General features: G+C 49.9%; 1 protein-coding gene across 1 annotated transcript in view; it reads left to right on the top strand.

Moving 5' to 3' along the window:
* Window positions 1-15037, top strand: part of BCAR1 (BCAR1 scaffold protein, Cas family member) — a 71286-nt gene that overhangs the window by 43064 nt on the left and 13185 nt on the right. The window contains exon 2 of the mRNA XM_070760679.1: window positions 5123-5719. Within this exon, the coding sequence (XP_070616780.1) occupies window positions 5123-5719 (597 nt within the window). The remainder of the gene's footprint in view (window positions 1-5122; window positions 5720-15037) is intronic.

Raw genomic sequence — 15037 nt, 5'->3', positions numbered from 1 at the left:
GAAAGTAATTGGGAAAATAGGTCATACATAAGACCAAATATTAGCCGTTGATATCACACACCATAGAATATTAAAAAGGTAAAGATTAGGCTGTCAAAGTGACAGCCCGGGTGTGTGTGGGGTGTATAGCTGTTTTTGTTTTTCTTGTGTCTTTGCTTTATTTTTGTATTTTGTGTTTTCCCTTTTGTATGTCTTTAAATGTAGACAAAACTATGATTACAACATAAATATGTAAGAATTGAGATGATGTCTTTTTAATTTTAATAAGAATTATTTTTTAAAAAGAAAATTTCCACATTTAAAAAACAAAACATAATTAAACTAATACAGCTTTACAAACCTTTTTCTGAATTCTACATTTTCCATATTTAAGGTTATTGTTTTTAATTTGAACATTCTTATATCTATCTGTTCCTTTGTATATTTTGTACATTGCTTTGCAATCGTTTACTCTAAAATTACACTTATTTCATTTTGTTACATTGTCCTATATTATTTTACACATTAATTTCATATATATTACGTTTCACTTTTTAAGTTGCATTACTGAAATAAACGAACTTTTGCATGATATTCTAATTTTTCAAGTTTCACCTGTGAGCTGCCTTTGTACTTCGGTGTTTGGACTTTTCTCCAGAACACTTTCTTCTGACCAAACGTTGTAAACAAAGTGCTCTTGGTGGGGAAAAGGTATCCCTGGTCTCCCGAGAGGAAATGTAGCAGAAAAAAAGAAGGATGCCAAAGAGCCAGATCTCTCATCTCGAGCAGGGAAGGGATGGAGATGGAACCATTCTCTGAAACTTGTCAGCAGGCCCCTGGCTAAATAATGGAGTGGGACCCGACAGGGATGGAGTTGGAGAGGGGATGTGAGAGTGAAGTGGGATGGAGTGGAATTCTTTATTGGCCAAGTAATTTAATAATAATAATTTATTAGATTTGTTTGCCGCCCCTCTTCAAAGACTCGGAGTGGCTCACAATTGGACACACAAGGAATTTTTCTCTTGTGCACAAGCTCTCAGTATAGATACAAACAAGTGATAAATCATGGATTATAATCATAATGCAAATCATAAATCATGAGATACAATACTCCATGATAGACATAAGATTCTAAATAAAGGCAGTCAACATAAATCATGTGAGCCACGGTGGCACAATGGTTAGAATGCAGCCCTTCAGGCTAGTTCTGCTGATTGCCGGCTGCGTGCACTTTGGCAGTTCAAATCCCACCAGGCTCAAGCCTTCCCATCCTTCTGAGGTGGGTCAAATGAGGACCCAGATTGTTGGGAGCGATATGCTGACTCTGTAAACCGTCCAGAGGGCTGTGAAGCTCTATGAAGCGGTGTATATAAGTCTATTGCTATAAGAAACAAACGATAAAGTTACAGTCATAAGATACTAAAGGAATAGGACAGATGAGACGGATAGTAGTAACGCAGCTCTGATATGTGGTCTGATGTATTGGGCATGTATTGTGGGAATTAGTTTTTTAGCAGTGGGATGGCATGAGGGCGGGGAGTTGGGGAACTGTTTTCTCCCCAGAGCAACCAATATTTCTCTGGTCTTGCAAAAAATCTGCTTCTTCCCTGACTGATAATAGTTTAGGATTTGCAGATCTTGTTTTGTGGTCTGGCAGGCAAAGCAGGAAGTGGAACCCTTGCCAAGAGGTTGAGACTTATTCAAGATTTTGCCTGGTTGGTGACCGGGAGCTGCTGAGGCCCCACAACCTTTAATAAAAAAGATACATGAGCACGTAATAGATTCAAACTCAATGTAAACCGCTCTAAACTTGAAAATATGCAGAAAATACTACTTCAGCAACAGAGCGATCAGTGCCTGGAATGCACTACCCGATTCTGTGGTTTCTTCCCCAAACCCCCAAAACTTTAACCTTAGATTGTCTACAGTCCACCTCTCCCCCATTCTAAGGGGTCTGTAAGGGGTGTGCATAAGCGCACCACTGTGCCTGCCATCCCTGTCCTGCTGTCCTACTGTCTTCTTTTATCATTACTATTTACTTACTTACTTATTTAATTTGATTTATTTTCTTTTTTAGTTTTTATTCACAAATAAAAAAACAATACAATACAAGTCCCTGCCTTGCTCCCCCCCCCTTTTGCCCACAGATGGGTTAATCTATTGCACATCCCTCGTGTACTTTGCACTTAAAACGAAAGGCTGCCTTTGCACAATCAGCCAGATTTGTAATTTTGAAGGAGGCGAAATTATTCACGAGGAAAATGAACTGTGATCTTGACATATAAACCCCAAAAGAGGCTGAATTCACATGACTAACAAAGTCCAAAGGAAAAGAGGGAGGAATGGTGGTTGGGTTTTATTCCACCCTAAGAAGAATAAGGACAAAGATTGCCTTGGTGCTTTTGTAGGATTTCCAGGAGCTTTTGTTTTGTTTTATTCATTTTATTTTATTTATTTATTTTTATTTTTTATTTATTTATTTTATTTTAAATTTATTTAATTCTGTTTTTCTATCTATCTATCTATCTATCTATCTATCTATCTATCTATCTATCTATCTATCTATCTATCTATCTATCTATCTATCTAAAAAGGGATACAACATAGCTTTCTGCTTTAGAAACATTTTATCTTCCCAGAGAATGGATGAGAAAAAAATGGATGGGGAGGGAGGAAGGAAGTTCAAGTGGAACTTGGTTTGGGCAGAGCCTGGATTTATACTGGAAACTGAAAGCAGTAAAAAGAAAACAAACACAACCCACCCACCCCCAAGTCCTGATTATTCCCATGCAGTGAATTGTCTGCAGGACTGCATAAACTTCATAATATTTTGAAAAAGGGGCGGGGGGAAGCTATTTTATTTGGAAGTGGGGCCATTGGGAATACGCTAACAACCTCCTATCTATTCCCTCGCCTTCCTGGTCCATGTCATGGGCTTTATTGAGGGTTGCTGGTGTGACACGGGGGTGCAGGCAGTCTTCTGCATTTTTTGGGCTATAAGACGCACCAGAGGATAAGATGCACCTTAGTTTTGGGGAGAAAATAAGAAAACAGCTGAATGGCGGATGGTTGGGCCTCTTGGAATATCCCCAATCAGCTGTTACCAGAGGTGAATTTTAGCAACAGGGTCATTATGTGTCAGCACCTGAGGCTCCGTTCCAGAGGCTCTTTTCAGCTTCTGAAACCTCTGTTTCAGAGGCTGGGCAGGGCTACATTCAGAGTATAAGACGCATCCAGATTTTCACCCTCTTTTTTTGGGGGGGGGGGGAGGTACATCTTATCCTCCCAAAAATATGGTAGTTGCTTAGTGACCATTCGAAGTTATAACAAACCCTGAAAATGAAGAGTACAACCCAGATTTAAAGTTCCAATGTCCCCACAACCTGATAGTTCATAGGTCTATGCTGACTGGAGGATTCTGGGAGTTGAAATCTACAAGTCTTAAAATTGCCAAGTTTGGGGATTCCCGTTGTAGTAACATGACCACATTCTAGGAGTTTGTAGGGTTCAGGTCAGGCAAGTTTGCTGGCCGATCAAAGAGAGTAATCCCATGGTCATTGAACCAGGTTGGTGCTTTGGGCAGTATAGGCAAGTACCAAGTCCTGCTGGAAAATTGAAGTCAGCATCCCCATAAAGCTCGTCTGCGGAAGGAAATGCTCCAAAATCTCTTGGTAGATGGCTGCGTTGACCTGGACTTAATGAAGCCCAGTGCACCAACACCAGCAGATGACATGGCTCCCCAAATAAACACAGACTGTGGAAAGTTTTGCATCTCATTTGGAAACCAAGGACCCAGAGCATGGAGGAAGAATGGAGAGGCACACACTGCAGGATGCTTGAAGTCCAATGTGAAGTTTCCACACTGTGTTGCTTAAGATCCCATGAAGCTATGGGATCACATTTGGAATATTAGCTACAGTTCTGGTCACCATGATACAAAAATAATGTTGCAGGAATGCAGAGAAAAACAACAAAGGTGATTCAGGGGGCTGGAGGCTAAATGAACAGTAAGTGAAGGACTAGGAGTAACATGATAGCATCTTCCAATATTTGAGGAGCTGTCATAGAGAAGAGGGGCTCAACCCATTCTTTAAAGCAGGCGTCTCAAACTTTAGCCACTTAAGACCAGTGGACTTCAACTCTCAGAATTCCTCAGCCTGCTTTGAAATTTGGGAATTGAAATCCACAGGTCTTAAAGTGGCCAATGTTGGAGACCTCTGCTTTAAAGCAGCCAAGGGCAGGAGGGCAGGAAGTAAGGGGTGGAAGGTCCTTAAAGAGAGAAGCAACCTAGAACTAAGGAGAAATTTCCTATCAGTGAGAAGAATTAACTAGTGGAATGGCTGCTCCATCCTTGGAGGCTTTTAAGAAGAGACTGGACAACCACTTGTCTAGAAGCATGCTGGCTTTGGGGGAATTTTGGGAATTAAAATCCACATATCGTAATGTTCCAAGGTGATATACACTGATATATAGGGTCTCCTGCTTCAGAAGAGGTTGGATTAGAAGATCTCCAAGGTCCCTTCCAACTCCTGTTATTCTGTTAATCACTCTGTAGTGTTGGGTTGGGTTGATTTGGACTGACTTCAGTGTGCAAAACGCAAGTAAGAGGAGAGGAGAGGAATCAGAATAGAATAGAGTAAGAATAGAATATGAAATAGAATAAAGAATAAGGAACAGAACAGACATGAACAGAACATACATTGATTGATTGTACTTTTATGCCGCCCAACTCCCAAAGGACAGAACAAGACAGAGTAGAGGACAGCAGAGTAGAATAGAATAGAATATTGGAATGAATGGAATAGAACAGAACAGAGCAGAAATAGGAATAGGAATAGAAGTTGCAGGGACCTTAGAGCCTCCAGCAAGAGAGCCTATACTTTTTCAGACCAATGTCTGTCCAGTCTTTTCTTTTAATTACTTAAGTTTTGGGTTTAGCATGTTATTGAACTTGGCTTCAACAACAAGGCTTCAAGAAACCATAGTATTCTTGTTGCCCGTGCAGTTGGTTGGTTTGTGGCTTAACGTGATGGGCCAACGCCCCTTAACCCTTGTGGTCTGCTAACGGCAGCGCAGGGACTGTGGGTTGGGCCGGTTGGAATGAGCAGCCTGTCTGACATGAGCCCTCCCGCCTCTCTTGCAGAACGTGCTGGCCAAGGCCCTCTACGACAACGTGGCCGAGTCTCCGGACGAGCTCTCCTTCCGGAAAGGGGACATCATGACGGTGCTGGAGCGCAACACGCAAGGCCTGGACGGCTGGTGGCTCTGCTCCTTGCACGGCCGGCAGGGCATCGTGCCAGGCAACCGCCTGAAGATCCTGGTGGGCATGTATGACAAGAAGCAGCTCCCGGGGCCCCTCCAGCCGGCCCTGCCGCAGCCCGCAGGACAATCCCCGCTGGCCTTCTCCCAGCAAGGGGGCTACACCCCGCTCTCCCCAGCCTCTCAGTACACCCCCATGCACCCCTCCTACCTCCCCCAAGAGGACAACGTCTACTTGGTGCCAGCGCCCAGCAAGGCCCCGGGGCCCTTCCAGTCTCCTGCCGGCAAGCAGATTTCCGCCTACCCCAAACAAAGCCCTTCTCAAGGCCAGGATGTTTACCAGGTGCCAGCCGGGCCGGCCTGCCCCTCCCAGGACATTTATCAAGTCCCTCCAGCCCCCTCCGGCCTGGGCCAGGACATTTACCAGGTCCCTCCTTCTCTGGACAGCCACAGCTGGGATTCCCCCAAGACCCAAGGCAAGGTAAGCGGTCCAGACGGGGCCTGTGGGCAGAGGTGGGCTGCTCAGGTGGAATTGTCCTTGTATTGAGAACAGGGTGGACACGTGGCAGAGGAGGAGGCCTGGGGATCTGGCTGCTTCCCACCATCTTATTGCTGGAAGACCTTGAAGATAAGCTCAGGTCAGGCAAGGGGCAGCAGAGGTGGTCTGCTAAGGTGGGACAATGACATGTGTCTCACCCCCGTGGCTCTGAGTGCTAGTGGAGGGCAGCGCAATTCTGCCACTGCACCTGGGCAGGGAGCAAAATTGTGCGCAGACATGCAGGTGTGCCATGGGCTGCATGTCCACGTGCGATTTTTCTACCTGCCCAAGTGCAGTAGTGTAATTGCGCTGGACTCTGCCAGGACTCAGAGCCACGGGGGCGAGCACACCTCACCGTCCCACCTTAGCAGCCCACCTCTGCCTGTGGGTCTCGGCGTCTTTTGGTTTCCACACCAGCGGGTGCCAAAACAACCCCCCCCCCCATTTCTCAACTGGGGCTGATTCAAGGCTGCCTTACATCGTGTGGCTCTCTGGCTGGGGATCATGGGTACTGTCATCCCTATGTAGAGGGCATTTGGGAAAGCTGCATTAAGTGGAGTCCTCATTGAGTCTGAAAAAACACCATCCCTCCCACATCTTTGTAGGTAAAGCTTTTGCACCTCATTACAGAGAGTCCTTGACTTACGACCGATCTCTTAGTGGCTTTTTGAAGTTCCAATGGACCTACCTGGGGGTTCCCTAGGACCCAGGTTCAAAGTTTGGGTCCTCCCCACAGTTACAGGACCATACTTGGAGGCACTGCAAAAATTGTCATACAATCGAATTGGTCATATGACTGATACGCTTTATTTATTTATAGAATTTTATTCAATTTTTATGCCGCCCTTCTCCTTAGACTCAGGGCAGCTTACAATATGTTAGCAATAGCACTTTTTTAACAGAGCCAGGCTATTGCCCCCACAATCCGGGTCCTGGTTTTATCCACCTCGGAAGGATGGAAGGCTGAGTCAACCTTGAGCCAGTGATGAGATTTGAACCGCTGGCTTTCTGTCTCTCTTTCTCTTTCACTCTCTCTCTCTCCCTTTCTCTCTATTCTTTTTCTTGTCTCTTTGTCCTCTCTTTCTCACTTCTCTCTCTCTCTCCCTCTTTCTTTTTCAGTTCTCTTTCTCCCTCTTCCTTGCCTCTCTCTCTTTCTCTTTTTGTTTCTCTCTTTCTCACTCTTCTTTCTTGTCTCTCTGTCCTCTATTTCTTTTTCACTTCTATCTTTCTTTCTTTCTCTCCCTCTCTCTTTTTCTCTTTAACTCTCTCTTTCTCTGTTCCTCTTCTCCTCTCTCTCTTCTCCTCTCTTTCTTTCTCTCTTTCACCCAGGTTTGCATAGCCTGGTGTGTGTGTGTGTGTGTGTGTGTGTGTGTGTGTGTGTACATCCGTCCATCTGGGCATGCTAACTTCTAGGTGCTTTGCAGATTAGGGCCCCAGACGTAGCAGGAGACAATGTGGGCCCTGCAAATATTGCAAATATCTCATCCCGCTTGCAAGATGGGCAGTAATTTAACAGGGTTTTGTGTTCCTTCCTGGTTGCCTGCTTCGGGGCCAGATCACTTTGACAGAGCTTCAGGTCTGTCTTGCTGGCTGGAAATGGTGATGGGGTGTCTGATGCAACCAGCCAGTGGCCCTCTCAGAGCTGGATCAAAGGGAATGCAGGTCATGGAGAATCCCAGGAGAGAAGTATGGTAGAGCTGCTACCAGTTGAGGCTGCTTTATGTTTGCCCAGGTTCGCCTGGTGCACGAGTTGCGGCCCTATTTGGACCGTGAGTCACTGCTCACAGTCACTCATGCCCTCATCACCTCGAGGATCAACTACTGTAATGCTCTCTACATGGGGCTACCTTTGAAAAGTGTTCGGAAACTTCAGATCGTGCAGAATGCAGCTGCGAGAGCTATCATGGGCTTTCCTAAATATGCCCATGTCACACCAACACTCCGCAGTCTGCATTGGTTGCCGATCAGTTTCCGGTCACAATTCAAAGTGTTGGTTATGACCTATAAAGCCCTTCATGGCACCGGACCAGAATATCTCTGGGACCGCCTTCTGCCGCACGAATCCCAGCGCCAAGTTAGGTCCCACAGAGTTGGCCTTCTCCGGGTCCCGTCAACTAAACAATGTCGTTTGGCAGGACCCAGGGGAAGAGCCTTCTCTGTGGTGGCCCCGACCCTTTGGAACCAACTCCTCCCAGATATCAGAGTTGCCCCCACCCTCCTAGCCTTTCGTAAGCTCCTTAAAACCCACCTCTGTCGTCAGGCATGGGGGAATTGACATTTTCCCTCCCCCTAGGCTTATAAAATTTATGTATGGTATGCTAGTATGTATGGTTGGTTTCTAAACTGGGGTTTTTAAATTAACTTAAATATTAGATTTGTTTACATTGTGTTGTTGTTGCTGTGAGCCGCCCCGAGTCTGTGGAGAGGGGCGGCATACAAATCTGATTAAATAAATAAATAAATATGTATTTTATTTTTATTTTATTGGAAGGGACCTTGTAAGTCATCTAGCCCAACCCCCTTCTGGAGCAGGAGACCCTATGCCACTGTAGACTAATGGCAGTCCAATCTCTTCTTGAACGTTGGAGTGTTCACCATCTCTGTGGGCAAGCAGTTCCACTGGTTGATTGCTCTCACCGTCAGAAATTTCTTCCTTATTTCCAGGTTGAATCTTTCCTTGTTCAGCTTCCATCCGTTATTACTCATCTGGCCTTCAGGTGCTTTGGAAAATATCCTGACCCCCTTCTCTCTGGGGCAGCCCTGCAAATATTGGAACATGCTATCATGTCTCTCCTGGTTCTTCTCTTCACCAGACTAGCCAGGCCCAGTTCCAGCAACCTCTCTTTGTATGTTTTAGTTTCCAGTCCCCTTATCATTCTGGTTGCTCTCTTCTGCACTTTCTCCAGAGTTTCAATTTCTTTTTATAGTGCAGTGACCAAAACTGAATGCAGGTATGGTCTAACTAGGGCTTTATACTAATACCCTGGAACCGTTTCCCTGCGGAGGCTGTGAATGCTCCAACACTCGATAACATTCAAGAAGAGATTGGACTGCCATTTGTCTAGCGTGGCATACGGCCTCATGCACCAGCAGGGGGTTGGACTAGATGACCTACAAGGTCCCTTCCAACTCTCATAATAAATAAAATAAAAATAAAAATAAATAAAGCAGCCTGAAGTGGTAGCAGCTCTACCGTTTTGAAAGAGAGCTGGGCAAACCACCCTTCATGGCTCTTAGGGGTTCTTAGCAGCCCCTGGGTCGGAGGGCTGCTTGCGTTTGTGGGCAACGCAGGCTGGACCTCGTGGTCAACCAACGGGCGCAGGTCCCAGCGTGGCCTGGTCTAAGCAGCTGGATGTCCTTCCCTCCAGGCTCCAGGGCCTTCCAGAAACCTGATTCTAAGTGGCACCTGGCCAGCTCCAACCTCTGGCTCTTCCTCCCGCGCCAGAAAAGCTGGGCATCCCGTTCAGGGGATGGGAGGGTTGGAGAGGCAGGAAGCAGGTGGGGCCGCCTGGGGCCGCAGGGCAGCCGGCTGGTGCCAGCAGACCCCTCCCCCTCTGCTTCCAAACAGCTGAAGGCCGGAGGGGGGGGGGTTGCGTCCTCCTGGGCAGTTTGGAATTGCAAGGCGGGTGGTGGTGGGGGAGCAGGGGGAAGGAGTGGGGGGCTCTTTGTGCCCTGCGCACTCTTCTCATGCTTGCTCTGGCCAAGCAGCGGCCTGGAACAAGGCCAAGGGCTGGACTTGAGTGTTGCAATTTGACTGGGACTTTGGTCTGGCTGGGGTGTGTTTTCAGGAGGCTCCCGAGAGCCATTTCCGGTCTTATCCTGGGAACGGAAATGGCTTCTCCTGGGCCTCCGTCAGAGAGGCACCCTGGTCTCCCTCGGCCAGGGCTGCGGTTGGAGGGGGCCTTCCTGTGAAGGGGAGGGGGGGCACAGGAGCCCCTTGCACAGCCTCTCTCGGATCTTTTGGCTCCAGCTTTGGGATCCTGCAGAAGGGACCTTTTGGTTTGAATCTGGAGCAGGCATTGGCACAGAAGGCAGGAATACACAGAGCAGGTCTAAGCAGTTTAACCAAAGGAAAGATAAGAGTAGGTCTGTGTCTAGTAACTGGGGGGGGGGGGGGTTCCAAGTAACACCCCCAATTCACTAAATGAACAGTCCTAAGTCAGGCAGGCTGACCTTTGGCACTGCCTCTTCTCCCAGGTCATGGGCCGAACCTGAGCACCCCACAGGCTGAATCCGGCCGCTGGGCCTTCCACTTCACACCCCTGTTCTAGGGGAGTCTTCTATGGAGGTTGGCTCACGGGTGGGGAGTGGGGAGAGAGAGGGAAAAAACCACCAAAGTCTTGCGCACGGTTGTGTCCCCTCACAAGACTTCAGTGCACTTTTTCTTCCTGTGCAGAAGCACAAACACGCTGGTGATGTACACGCATAGCCCATGCATATCGTGCAAGATGACCAGAGCTGTGTGCATAGCATACCAGTAGCAGCTGATAGGAAGGATGGGGGGAAGTTTACATTATTGGTTTTTAATGCTGTACACTGCCTAGAGCAGGTGTCGAAAAAGCATGCGGGTGTGTTATCACGCATGCACGAGTGCCCGCACCCATAATTCAATGCCTGGGGAGGGCGAAAACAGCTTCCCTTGTCCCCTGGAGGCCGGAAATGGCCAGTTTCCCAAGTTCTGGTGGACCCAGTAGACTCGCGTGTCACCCTTCCCAGGCTCCAAAGGCTTCCCTGGAACCGAGGGAAGGTAAATACGCCCTCCCCCATCCCCCTGGAAGCTCTCTGTAAGCCAAAATCGTCTTCCCAGAGCCTCCCTGCGAGCCAAAAATCAGCTGGCCAGCACACACATGCAGGTTGGAGCTGAGCTAGGGCAATGGCTCGTGTGCCAGCAGATATGGCTTCACGTGCGACCTGTGGTACCTGTGCCATAGGTTTGCCATCACTGGCCTAGAGTCATTGTGCATGGAAGTTGGGAAACCATACAAATCTGATAGAGAAAGGGAGGGTGGGAGAAGAGAGAGAGAGAGACGGAGGGAGAGAAAAAGGTTTTGACAATAGTTGGAAGGGTCATCTAGTCCAACCCCCTGCCTAAGCAGGAGGCCCTACACCACTCCAGTCTCTTCTTGAAAGCTTCCAGTGATGAAGATCCCACAACTTCCAAAGGTTGATTGGTCTTGATAGATGATAGATAGTTAGATAGGTGGATGCATCAACGATTGATGGATGGAGAGAGGGAAAGAGATAGGGAGAAGGAGGGAGGGAGGAGAGAGAGAGACGGCAGAATGTGTGCAGGGGGTTGCAAACACACCCGCCCAGGAGGGTGAACTGAAATGAGGCCCAGGGGGGTCTCAGGATCCAAGCGATCGGACTGTTAGTTGTCCTCTGACACTAGACATCCAAACACCTTTGCAGTTACCAAAACAACCCCATCACTTTTTTCTTGGGTAGAAGCTGACTTTGACATCGGATCCCCTGTGGCTCGAGTGGCCTTGATCGAGGGTGACAGCAGCTGGAGGGCAACACAGCTCCTCTTGTATAGAGGCTGCTCTCCACCTGGGCTGCAGGGGCTGGTTTGTGCGTGCCTGCTTCCCTGCTTGCGTGTGTGGTGTGTTTGTGTGTGTGGCTTCTGTGCAAACGAACAATAGCTGGGAAGGCTGCTCCTGGCTCCGGGGTCGCTCCTCGTCACCCAGGAGGGAAGCAGCCCTCATGGTGCCCCAGCCCTTCAGCCCTTCCGTGGCTCCTCTCTACAAAGAGAAGGTGATGTCATTCTTCCCCCTCCCCGGGGAGGGCAGTTCCTGCAGCCAGCGCCTTGCCAGGAGTGCCAGGCGGGTGTTTAGTGCCCCCTTATGGAGAAACCGTTGGCTGCACTTCGTGTGCTGGAGGTTTTGTGTGCATGCATGCGTGCATGCAGACCATGTTTAAAGGGATCCTTGCGTGGATTGCCAGCTGCACTTCCTGGAGCTTGGAAAGACCCACTCCGTAGCCTCGGGGGGTCAGTAAAGGGCTGCTACCGGTGCGGTAGGGGTCTGCGCACCCGTAGCGGCCACCAGATTGTGCCATTTGCACAGAACTGCTCCGGGGGCAGTCCTATGGGCGCCACCAGCTTTTTTCCTTCAATTTTTCATACTTTTTGCTTTGCACACATTCACGGAAGCAAAATATTGCAAGGGGACGTACGCATCAGAGAGATTTCAGCGATTTCCCCCCACAACCTCACCTGCGCATGTGGCCCGTTGCAAGATTTCAGTGCATTTGTGCTTCCTGCGCATGTGCAGTGGCAAAAGCAAGCTGGGGATGTGCGTGCTAAGACAACCAAAGCTGCACACACAGTGTACCAGTAGCAGCAGTAATTGCAATCCGCTCCTGCTTGGGATACAAAACAACACACCATCTGCTGACTCGGTTGGGCTCGAGGAGAAGCATCTGTTTGAATCCCTGTAAAACGCAGGAGAGACTCATCTCAACCAATCAGAATAGAGCGGGAAGGGACCTTGGGAGGTCTTCTAGTCCAACCCCCTCTCCACCAGGAGACCTTCCGTGAGGTCTTGGGGTGGGGGCGGAGGAAGGGTGGAATTTTGAGGCTAGAGGGAGTGAAAGATTTCAGCCTTGGCAAACAAACCAAAACTGAGGATGGGGAAGAAGGAATGAACGGATGGAAGCTGTCCCTCCAAAATCGGGGAAAATCCTTGCCGCGAAGACGGTTTTGCAAGGCCTGAATCCGTCAGGAACTCTTCTTCAATCGGAGAAACTCTAGATTGGTTGGACCCCACCTCCCTTAATGTACAAATAATTGGAAAGAGTTGCAACACTGGGGAGGATTGGACCTCAACTTCACTGGGTGCTGAGATGGGGCTACTGGCAGCTGCCTAAGAACAGTAGCAACAGCACTTAGACTTATATGCCGCTTCACATTGCTTTTACTGCCCTCTGTAAGCGGTTTACAGAATCAGCCTCTCCCCCCCCCCCGCAACAAAGCCGCCCCAAGTCTACGGAGAGGGGCAGCATAAAAAATCTAATAAATAAATAAATCTGGGTGCACATTTTATTCATCTCGGAAGGATGGAAGGATGAGTCAATCTGGAGCTGGTGAGGATTGAACTAAGGAGGGAAAGGAAGGAGGGAGGGAGGGGGGGAGGGGAGGAGGCAATAGCAATAGCATTTAGACTTATATACTGCTTACACTGCTTTTACAGCCCTCTCTAAGTGGTTTACAGAATCAGTCTCTTGCCCCCAACAATCGGGGTCCTCATTTGACCCACCTCGGCAGGCTGGAGGGCTGAGTCCACCTTGAGCCGGTGGTGAGATTTGAACTTTTGAACTACAGCTAGCAGTTAGCTGAAGGAGCCTGCAGTGCTCCACTCTAACCACTGTGCCACCCCGGTTCTTACTCACTGCATCTCCAACCCCTGATCTGCAGCCCAGTACTATGGCCCACTGAGAACTGGGCCGTGCAAGCAGCCAATGAGCGTACAAAGATCCATTTGTGCGAGCAGTGGGCACTCCCCTGGAACCATCCCCTCTCCCCATCCCCACCGCTGCTGGTCCACAGAGCCAGAATAGCTGGTGACCCACTAGCTTGGAACATCACTTGAATGGTACTTCCAGGGGGGAAACTGAGTGGATTCCTCCACCATTGCTCCAGAAAGTGAATTTCTGGAACCCTAAGATGGCAATTGAACAAGCATAGAAAGGGTTAAAATCCTTCGTTTGCAAACCATGTTATTCATTAGAGCAGAGGTCCCCAACCGCCGGTCCGCGGACCAGGACCGGGCCGTTGGTGTTTTTCAGCCGGTCCGCGGCGCCGCTGACAGCTAGCTTTGGCTGCCGGGGGGGCGGGGAGGATTAAATCCTCCCCCCCTCCAGGAGCAGCAAAAGCCTAAGCGGCGGGGTGCGCCCTTTGCATTTCGGCAATGCTTTCCCTCCGCGGTGGGGGGTGCAGGGCAGGCGCAGGCAGCCCCAGGAGACGCCGCCGCTATTCGAGCCTCTCGTGGGGGTTGGTCAGCCGTCTCTGCTGTCGCACCCGGCCGGCCCCGGGTTAAATACCGCTCCCTCCCGGCTCCTTCCCCGACGGGGCGGGGCGCTCGGCCGCCACTGATGCCGCGGCTCTGCTCGGCCCGCCCCGCGCTTCGCCAGCCGCCTCCTTCGAGCATGGCTGGACGGGAGGTGCGGGGCCTGCGCGAGTGGCCCCTCGGAAGAAGGCGCTCCCTCCGGCCCACGCGCCTTTTGCCCCGTAGCGGCCGCTTCCCGGGCGCGGCGAAAGCGAGTCGGTCGAAAGGCTGCCCGGGTCGCGCCTGCGGTCGTCCTCGCGCTCCCATCGCGCAACAAGTGCGGGCTTGTTGTGGCTGCCGCGCGCCGCTTTGCCTCCCTCTGCTGCGAGCCTTCGGGGCTCCGGGGCGGCGCGGCTGGCGGGAGGGCAGCTTCCAGCGGGACGTTGATGGGTCTTGGAAAGCTTTCTCGTGGCGGTGGCTCTGGCGCGGCTGCAGGGCGTTGGTGGGAGCGGGAACTCCGTCGGATCGCCCGAACTCCAAAGCCTCAGCGAGGTTTGGCTGCCGGGGGGGCGGGGAGGATTAAATCCTCCCCCCCTCCAGGAGCAGCAAAAGCCTAAGCGGCGGGGTGCGCCCTTTGCATTTCGGCATTGGCGCTCTCCCCTCCAGGAGCAGCAAAAGCCTCAGCGACTGATCGCGTCGTTTGCCTTTCGGCTCCATCGCTGAGGCTTTTGCTGCTCATGGAGGGGAGAGCGCCAATGCCGAAATGCAAAGGGCGCACCCCGCCGCTTAGGCTTTTGCTGCTCGTGGAGGGGGGGTTGGCGGTGCCGATACCAAATGCTTTCCCTCCGCGGTGGGGGGTGCAGGGCAGGCGCAGGCAGCCCCAGGAGACAAAGAGTGAATGAGAGAAAGGAAAGAGAGAGAAAGGGAGGGAGAGAAAGGAGTGAGAGATAGAAAGGATAGAGAGTAAGAGGGAATGAGAGAAAGGAAAGAGAGAGAAAGGGAGAGAGAGAAGGAAAGAGTGAGAGATAGAAAGGATAGAAAGAGGGAATGAGAGAAAGGAAAGAGAGAGAAAGGGAGGGAGAGAAGGAAAGAGTGAGAGATAGAAAGGATAGAAAGAGGGAATGAGAGAAAGGAAAGAGAGAAAGGGAGGGAGAGAAGGAAAGAGTGAGAGATAGAAAGGATAGAAAGAGGGAATGAGAGAAAGGAAAGAGAGAGAAAGGGAGAGAGAGAAGGAAAGAGTGAGAGATAGAAAGGATAGAAAGAGGGAATGAGA

Source organism: Erythrolamprus reginae, chromosome 9 (genome assembly GCF_031021105.1).
Source record: "Erythrolamprus reginae isolate rEryReg1 chromosome 9, rEryReg1.hap1, whole genome shotgun sequence".
Classification (NCBI taxonomy): Eukaryota; Metazoa; Chordata; class Lepidosauria; order Squamata; family Dipsadidae; genus Erythrolamprus; species Erythrolamprus reginae.
This window is presented reverse-complemented; position numbering and strand designations above follow the sequence as displayed.